This window comes from Molothrus aeneus, unplaced genomic scaffold, assembly GCF_037042795.1.
Source record: "Molothrus aeneus isolate 106 unplaced genomic scaffold, BPBGC_Maene_1.0 scaffold_40, whole genome shotgun sequence".
Classification (NCBI taxonomy): Eukaryota; Metazoa; Chordata; class Aves; order Passeriformes; family Icteridae; genus Molothrus; species Molothrus aeneus.
The window spans coordinates 1,752,006-1,761,473 of NW_027099068.1; the positions used below are offsets into that span (position 1 = coordinate 1,752,006).

Below are 9,468 nucleotides of genomic sequence, written 5' to 3' on the forward strand. Positions count from 1 at the left end.
TTTGCCTTCAGGAGAAACCAAAGCCTGTTCTAGTTCCAGAGGCCACAGTGTGAGAGGATTTCTGTGCTTTTGCATCACTGCCAATGTCAGTAGAACTTGGGCTGCTGGAGCTGCTCGGTGTCAGTGTCACACCACTCTTGCCTGCAGGGCCACCATTTTGGGTCCTTCAGGATCAACCACAAGGAAGAGTTGGGGCCCAGAGAACATTTTCCCCCCAAGGAGTGCCTTGGCTTTCAGCAAGCAAAAGATTCTGGTTCACCCTGTGGCCCATGCGTGCTGCCCCATCGTGTGGAGTTGACATGAATAAGCTGAATGGATGATTAGAAGAAGTAGCAAATGATGCTGTTAAAATGTCCAATAGCACATCCTGTGAGCTCCAACAAACACAACTGGGGACTCCACAGAACCCCATGGCCTTGGATGATCTGCCTGCTGGCCAAGGAGGAGCCTGGGCTCTCATGGGACAGGAATGTTGCACTGCTCTCAGGGATGGGTTTGAAGGCCAACAGTCAGCAATCACCTTGACACAAAGAGCAGTAGAAGAGTGGCAGAAAGAAGAAAATTCTTCTTGCTGGGATTGGCTTCATGGCTGCCAAAGTGGAGGCTGCTGTGACATGCATTTGTGGCAGTGCCTGTCATCATTGCAGCCTGTGCACTTGGTGTGCACTCTGACATTCCATGTTAGAGTTGTTGTGATGCTTTGTGCTGGGAAGTGGAGTATTGGGACTTGTCTTAAAAGAGGCAGTCTCTAGAACAGAGAGGCATTTGATAAATAAGAGAGAATACCAGCAACTATTTAGGCATGTTTTAAAAGGAAGGTGAATAGCTCAGAGTAATGCAATTAAATAGCACTTAATTGAAGCACAAGAGGAGAGCCTTTATGCCTAATATCTCAATCTAAACTGTGTTATTGAAAGAATGGTTAGGAAGGTTGTAGCTCATTGTAGGTCCCAGGACTGGTCAAAGTCCCAAGGCCTGAACAGGCCCTGAGGCAAAGTTCACCTCTAGATGAACCTTCCAACCAAATGTTGTATTTGTATCCACTCCTTAAGGAAGCATTATTAACAACATGATCAGTGCATGTGTTCCTTGATAAAACATGGATTTATCTTTCTGTATTGAGAAATCAGACCAGGCCCCATCTGGCCTTTTTTGTGGCTGAAGGATCAAAGTCAACTCCCTTGGTTCCTCCTTGAGCCCTGGCCAGGCTTTGGGAGGAACCAATGAGGAGAATGAAACCAGATGTTGCCACAGGAGCAGTGATGTCAGCTTGTTTGTTTAACAGTGGAAAAGCTGTGTCCTCTCCCAGTGGGCTTGGAGCCTCCTTGCCTGCAGAGGTGGAGGCACCTGCAGGAATTCCCAGTGTCTGGGAGTGGCTCTGCAGTCCTTGGCTTCCCCAGCTGATGTGTGGGTCTGGGTGATGGTAAAATCTGAGGGGAACTGCTGATGGATCTTTCTTTAATCACTGCAGGCAATCTTTGGTAGTCATGACTGGATGGATTGCTGAGCTTCTTTTGTAATTCTTTGCTAATGATGATGTGCTTTGCTGAGCTTATCCTTTTGTAATTCTTGGAAGCTGTGCATGCTATAAATGACACAATTCCTTAGGCTGGTGTCTGTGTCTTTGGTAGTGACCCTGCCCACTGGTGAAACAGGGCCCCCTCTTGCCTAAGCGTCACCTGGGAAGGCAAAAGCCCTCGCTCCAAAATTCCCCCCTTCCTCCTTGTTTCCCCCCTTCATACCCTGAGCATGATGTCCTGTGCTCTGGGCTATGCCTGGGGTCAGTTGGGGTCACCTGTCCTGGCTGTGTCCCTGCCAAGCTCCCCCGCAGCCCCAGCCCCTCCCCAGCGTGGCTGGACGAGGGGCAGGACAGGCCTTGGCTGTGCTGCAGCTCAGCAAGAACAAAACCATCTCTGCGTGCTCAGCCCTGTGCTCAGCACCCGGCCCAGCAGTGTCTCAGTGCCAGGGGCTGTGCCCTCAGTGCCTGCCAGGGGTTTCCATGGCAACTGCCAGGCCAGGTGACCCAGGTGTCCCCCCCCAGTGCCGGTTGCCATGGAAACAGTGCCCAGCCCTGCCCCTTTCTGTCTGGCTGACCTGGCCTTTGGCCCTGGCAGTGCCCTTGGCTGCTGGTTCCTGGTGCCTGAGCGGCCAGCGCGGCACAGGGCAGGTGGCCATGGCACAGCCCCCAGCAAGGGATCCCCTCTGGCTCTGGGCACTGACAGCAGCCCTGAGCAAGGGGCCCAGGGCAGCTTTCCATGGCCACCAAGCATCACAACGGGTCTGGGCATTGGTTGCCATGGCACCTGGTGGCACCAACGAGTGTCACTGCAATTGTACCTGGAACAGCCCTGGCACTGCTTTGTCCTGAGGATTGCCATGGCAGCTGAGGGCAGCAACAGCTGGGGCTCTGCAAGGGCCCTGGGGCAGACAGGAAGGAGCAGCAGAGCAGGGGCTGATCCATCCCCAGTGCGCTGCACAGCCCAGGGCAGTGTCCCAGAGCGTCCTCATGCAGCTGCCAACAACATCCCCCCTCTGCAGCCCTGGCCTCTCCCCCAGCTCACACAGGTGCCCCATCCTTGCAGGCACAGACACGGCAGCACTGGCTCAGCAGCCCCTGTTTGCATTGCCCACAGCAGGGGGAGCACCCCCATGCTGTTGCTGTGGGGACATGAACCTGAGGGAGCACAAATGCCATCAGCCCTGGGGCCAGCAAGGGCTGGGGGACACCAGGGAAACCCCTCAGGTTTGTCCTGGCCTCTGCAGTCAGCCAGAAAGTTTGTTCCCATCAGCTGGGAGTTTCCTGTGCCACTGCAGACGCTGTTGCTCAGAGCCAGGGCTGCCTGGCAGCCACCCCCAAACTGCCCTGAGCATTTCCTTTGCTTCACCTTTGCTTTCTTTAGTCTTTCCTTGTGCAAATTTCCTCCCATTGCCCACCCCTGTTCCCTCCCCTGCAAACAGCCCATCCCTGTTTGCCCTTTCCTCTCTGGCCCCACTGCCCATTGCAGTTCCTGACTTGGCCCCATGGGAACGTCCCTTGGGCAGCAGGATCATCCTACAAGTGCTGCAGGAATTGTCTGCAGGCTCCTGCAGTGCCTGCTGCTGCTCCCTTGCCAGAGGCACCCCAGGCCAGGGGGGCACATCTGGGCTGCTGTGTCTGCCTCTGGGGCTCCCTGTTCTGGGCAGTGAGGAGGAGCTGCACAGGCTCTGCACGACTGACAGGATGGGCTTTGGGGCTGCCAGGAGAAGCTGAGGGACCTGGGCTGCTGGAGCTCCTCAAGAGGAGGCCCAGGGCTCATCCTGCAGCTGCTCCAAGGGTTCTTTCAGAGAATCCCAGAATCAGCAAGGCTGGAACAGGCCATGGAGATCATCAAGTCCAACCTGTACCCTGACACGGCCTTGTCTCCCCTGGGCCTCCTCTTCTCCAGGATAAACAACCCCAGCTCCCTCAGCTGCTCCTCAAAGCTCTTGTGTTCCAGACCCCTCCCCAGCCTTGTTGCCCTTCTCTGGACACGCTCCAGCCCCTCCATGTCCTTCCTAAACTGGGGGCCCAGAACTGCAAACAGCACTCGAGGTGCTGCCCAAGCAGTGCTGAGCACAGGGGAACAATCCCTGCCCTGCTCCTGCTGGCCACACCATTCCTGAGCCAGGCCAGGAGCCATTGGCCTTCTTGGCCACCTGGGCACACGGCTGGCTCATGTCCAGCCTGCTGTCCATCTGTCCCTGCAGGTCCCTTTCTGCCTGGCTGCTCTCCAGCCCCTCTGTCCCCAGCCTGTAGAGCTGCAGGGGTTGTTGTGGCCAAAGTGCAGGACCCGGCACTTGGACTTGTTCAACCTCACCTTGTTGGATTTGGGCCCTGGATCCAGCCTGTCCAGGGCCCTGTGCAGAGCCCTCCTACCCTCCAGCAGATCCACACTCACACCCAGCTTGGTGTCATCTGCAAATTTGGTGATTTTCTATTCTTTTTCACACATGTGATAATCATTTCCCCAAAATCATTAACATATTTCCCCTCCCCTTAACCCATGTGTTCTTCTGTCCTGGGCATCTCTCTGCTGGTCCCTGGTGTTCGTGGAGCCCAATGTTCCCGTGGGCCTGGCTGAGCTGGCAGGACACTGAGGCTGCTGAACTTCCAGTTCTCCTTCTCACAGAATGGGCATTGAGTGGTCTCCACAGGCCTGGGGTTGTGGAGAACAAGCTCCAGGTGTCAGCTCAGCTGGTGGAGACAATTTATCATCTGGTAACATGAGGTCACAGAGTGGGCTGTGACATCACAGAGTGGATCATGTGAGGTCATCGAGCAGCTGTGGCATCATAGACTGCATCTGTGACATCACAGAGCCAGCTGTGACATCACAGGGCAGAGGCCGGATATCACAGGGCAGACTATGACATCACAGACTCTGGTGTGACATCAGAGAGCAGCTCTGTGACATCAGAGAATGGTCTGTGACATCAGAGAGCAGCTCTGTGACATCAAAGAATGGTCTGTGACATCCCAGAGGAGCTGTGTAACATTAGAGAATGGGCTGTGACATCACAGAGGAGGCTGTGACATCCCAGAGGGGCTGTGTGACATCCCAGCAGGGCTGTGTCAGGTCACTGGGTTGCTCACTCTGCCCCAGCTCCCCCTCACTGTTTCTCCCAACAAGTCCAATGCTGTCCATGCCCAGCAGGGTCCCTGTCCCCTGGGATCCCCCCGGCCCACCTGGAGCCACAGCCTCCACCAAAGGATGTTCCACAGGATCCACCCCAGAGCCTGACAGGGGACAAGGGGCCAGGGCTCTGTGACCAGGACATCAAGGACAGGGATTATCCAGGTCACTGTGGCCTGGGTTGGGTTCCCCAGGGCAGGAAAGATGTCTGGCAGCTGGAGCAGGGCCTGGGAAGGGCCTCCAAGGTGGGGCTGGAGCCCTTGGGCTGTGAGCAGAGGCTGAGGGAGCTGGGCTTGTCCAGCCTGGAGCAGGGAAGGCTGAGGGGCTCCTCATCCCAGCCTGGCAGTGCCAGCGAGGAGGGGATGGAGAACACAGAGCCAGGCTCTTCACAGGGGGGCTGGTGGGAGACAAAAGCCAATGGGTGGGAGGGGAAAGAGGGGAGCTCAGCCAGGGCATGAGGAGATGAAATGAGTCAGGCTGCTTTCAGCATTTCCTCAACACCAAGAGCAGCCTGACCTCCCTTCTCCAACCACCACTGGCAGCTTTGCAAATCAGGAATTGTTTGAGCTGTTGTGCACCCATGTAGAGAGCTTTTTGAATAATTGGTTAGCTGAGAAAAGACATTTCGATGTGATACCAATAGATAAAGATAGGAGAAACAAGCTGGGAACTGAGCAACCAGTGTCCAATCACTGACAAAGGTCACAGTGACCTTCTCTGAAACTAGAAGACGGGGGAGAAAATCGCTTGCCAGAAAATGTAGTTATCTTAGGTAGAGAAGTTAGAAGAATGCAAATATAGAAGCAAAATAATTGTTAGAAGATAAGAGTAGGTGTAGTTAATCTAAGTGTGCTTTAACCAATGATGAGCTCAGCTTTTGCAATATGTATAAGCTTCATTAACACCAATATAAATATGTGTAAGCTTTCAATAAACTTCGAGATTTGCTATTCATGCATATAGTGTGTCGCATTTCTCCCGCCGTTCATGACACCCCCACACCAGGATGAGCATCCTGATACAAGAACTTAATTGTGTTTATATCTATTACCACATTTGTCTAAAATTAATTTTAGTATGGAAATCACCTGTGGATGGTGCACTCATCAGACACTACTGGGACATTGCACATAGCTCAGGGAGGAGCGTGATTGTTATTAAATTGTGTCCTGTTCAACTATGGCCTGCTGGCCTTGAAGAGAAACTTTCTGTGCCTCTGAGTCCCACCAGTTCCTGACCCCCAAAGGACACAAACCTGATGAGTTGTGGTTCCCACTCCAATGGTGGCACTTGGACCTTGCTCCATTGCCATGACCGGAGCTCCCTTGTCCCAGAAAGTGCCTGGCAATGCAGGGATGAAGGAAACAGGACAAGCTGTGGGGATCAGGTGCAGGGCAGAGCCAGGGAAATGAATGACTTTTGCATTTTACAGAGCTGTGCCTTCCCTTGGCTTTGCTGGCTGACAATAAATGAACATCCCTCTGGTCTCTGGCAGCTCCTTCTCCAAGGAAAGCAGGGGGGAACTGGAGCCAAGGAGCTGAAACCTGCAGGTCCAGCCTGGGCTGGAGGGAGCTCAGATTTGCACAAGGCTGCTCTGAGTGCCAGGGCTTGGATGGGGGAAATGGTGGGATGGGGGTAGGGACAGAGTCTGATTGATTGTCAGACATAAAGGGTCTTGATTTTCATATCTATTCCAACTGCATGAGGAGGTACTTGGATTCAGTATCAATTGGAGATTGCACATATCAATGAATTTACAGGAAAACCTAAACAGGACCAAAAACTATTTCCTCACTGTCTTTGTAAATATAATATATTCACTTTGAATGCAGTTCTGAAATCTGTCCAATTAACCACGAAAGATTTGGAAATGTAAATCAGATTATTCCCAGAGGCTCAGCTTCTTTAGGTGTGCTGAATGTTAATGAGCTCTGGGGCACTGAATTCCTGAACTTAAGAGCTGAAGGCTGAACAAGCCTCTGGAGAAGTGGAATTCAGAGGCAGCCTCCAAGTTTTTAGAGTGTGTGGAGGACAACTTTTTGTCACAGCTGGTGAGTGAGCCCAGCAGGGGAGGGACTATGCTGGACCTGTTGTTTGGGATTAGAGATGGGCTGGGGGGAGATGTGGTGGTTGGAGGCCGCTTGGGGCATAGTGAGCATGAAATTATAGAGTTCCCAATATTTGTGAAATCAGGAGGAACATCAATAAGACTTTTACATTGGACTTCTGGAGGGCAGACTTTGGCCTGATTAGCAGACTTATTCAGAGAGTTCCTTGGGAAGCAGCCCTTAAAAACAAAGGAGTTTGGAAGGGTGGGTGTGCTTCAAAACAGAGATCTTGTGGGAACAGGAACAGACTGTCCCTGTGTGCTGAAAGAAGAGTTGATGAGGCAAACGTCCAGCCTGGATGGGCAAGGAGGTTTTGATGGAACATAGGAATAAAAAGAGGATGTATCATCTTTGGAAGGAGGGTCAGGTCTCTCAGCAAGTATTTAAGGGGGTTGCTCGGGCACGTAGGAAAGAAATTAGGGAGGCCAAAGCTCAGTATGAACTTAACTTGGGACATTTTGTAAGGGATAATAAAAAAATGTTTTTACAAATATATTAATGGCAAAAGGAAGGGTAGGACCAACCCTTGTTCTTTATTAGATGTGGGAGGGGACTTAGTAACCGCAGATGAGGAGAAGGCAGAGGTGCTTAACACCTTCTTTGCCTCAGTCTTTAGTGGAAGACTTGCCTACAGGATAACTGTCCTCTTGGGTTGGTAGACAGTGTCAGAGAGCAGAATGATCTGCCCGGGCCAGGGGCTGCACTGCCAGCCCAGAGCCACGTGGGGATCGCCCGGTACCGGCAGGGCAGCAGGGAAACCGGCACTGGGGGAGCAGAAATGGGCAACACGAGAGCTGGGGGTGCTCCAGAAGCCTGGACATGTTGGGAGCATGGACAGGGGGGACCCCTGGATACCCCAGGAGCCTGAAACAGGGACCCTGGACAGTGCTGACCCATGGGACGCCTGTGATGCCAAAGTGGTGAGTCCAGAGAAGGGGAACCTGCGGGATTGCCAGGAGCCCCAGCAGCCCAGAGAGGGGAACACCAATACAAACTTGAACTGGAGCAACCCAGACAGGGGGGGCCTCCAGGAGCCCAAAGTGGAGAGACCAGAGAGGGGAAACTGAGGGCTGGGTGTTTTTGCTGCATCTTGGTCATTTGTGTATTTTGGGGGCCTGAATCTTGGTGCTTTGGAGGTTTATATGGGTGGCAGATTCCCAGTGACTTCTAGGGATGGGCTTGGGCAGTAGGAACCCCCTAACCCAATGTGCTCATCCATTGTATTTTTCCCCAAACCAGGATTTCTCTTTCCCAAACCTTGGCTGGATGGAGAAGGAGACTGTGAGGAAGAGGAAGATGTCCCAGGACACGCAGGCAGGTGAGGAGGAAGTCAGTGCCCCTTTCCCCCTCTCTCCTGCTCCATCTCCCAGCCCAGCACGGGCCCTGGCTGCAGGACAATCCTGCTGCCGATGCCGTCCTGCCAGGGACACACTGGGAGGATCTCCTTCCCTCTGGCATGGAGGCAAATCCCATCTTCTCCTTGTCCTTCCTCCCCCAGACCAGGAGCTGAGGATGGAGACCAGGGAGGACAAATCCCCATGGTATAATCTCATGGAAGAGGCTCTTTTGAGTGACTCCACAGCACAGGAATGCAAGAGGGTGGAAAATCCCTGGAGATCCCACACAAGGAGGGGCTGCAAGCCCAGCCCAGGGTGCTCTGAGGCGGAAAGAGCCACCCTGTGCCAGGAAGGTGGACAGAGCTTCAGCCAGAGCTCGGAGCTGGTGGCCCATGAGCAGCTTGGAGTGTGGGAAGAGCTTCAGGCAGAGCAACAGCCTGATCTGCCACCAGATGATCCACACTGGGGAATGGCCTCAGGAGTGTGGCAAGCATGGCAAGTGTGGAAAGGGCTTCAGCTGCAGCTCCACCCTCATCATCCACCAGTGCATCCACACTTGGCAGAGGCCCTACCAGTGTCCTGAGTGTCTGAAGAGGTTTCAGAGCAGCTCCCACCTCCTCCTGCACCAGCGGATTCACACTGAGGAGAGGCCCTTCCGCTGCCCTGACTGTGGGAAGGGATTCAAGCACAACTCCACCCTCATCAGGCACCGGCGCATCCACACCGGGGAGAGGCCCTACAAGTGCTCTGAGTGTGGGAAGAGCTTCAGCCAGAGCTCTCACTTGAACAAACACCAACAGAGGCACCGGTAAGGGAAGCCCTGGAATGACTCGACTGAAGGAGGAGCTTCATGCACTGCTCCAGCTTCATCCCCTATTGGAGGACGCACGTTGGGAAGAGTTCTGGTGATCCATGTTCCCTGTGATCCATGCTGGGAAGACACCTGTCCCTTTTCCTGCCCCTGCCAGTGTCATGATGGGAGATGGAAGAACATGAGGGTCTGGCCATGGCCGTGTCATTACAGTCACTCCCACCTCAGGTCATTGCCAGGGGCAGGAAAGGGACTCTCTCTCTCCCTGAGAAGAAAGGTGTCCTTTCCAGGCAGGACAGAATACGTGGCTGGGAAGAGCCAGTCGCTGGTGATGTAGTTTTCTCTGTAAATAGCTTTTCTTATCCCTTCTGTTACCAATATTATTTCTGTTCCTGTTTGTTCTTTATGTCGTTGCTATTCCCAGGAAATTGTTCTTATCCCAGCTTGGGATCTTTGTCTTTTGTGCTTTCCATGGGAGGTGGGAGGGCAGTGAGCACAGCGCGGTTTTAGCTTTTAGCGGGAGCAGGAATTTGAGGAATCCCGTTCCTAAACCCCAGCAG

At 53.4% G+C, this 9,468-nt stretch overlaps 1 protein-coding gene across 1 annotated transcript; it reads left to right on the forward strand.

Annotated features, from left to right (window-relative positions):
• Positions 1-8,489: 8,489 nt before the first annotated feature.
• On the forward strand, positions 8,490-8,909 carry LOC136570866 (zinc finger protein 239-like). Its single transcript, XM_066571271.1, has one exon. The coding sequence runs from the start codon at positions 8,490-8,492 to the stop codon at positions 8,907-8,909; it is 420 nt and encodes a 139-aa protein (XP_066427368.1).
• Positions 8,910-9,468: the final 559 nt, after the last annotated feature.

Excerpts from the sequence above, each read along its gene's own strand:
- LOC136570866 (XM_066571271.1), top strand. The coding sequence starts at position 8,490 with ATGAGCAGCTTGGAGTGTGGGAAGAGCTTCAGGCAGAGCAACAGCCTG.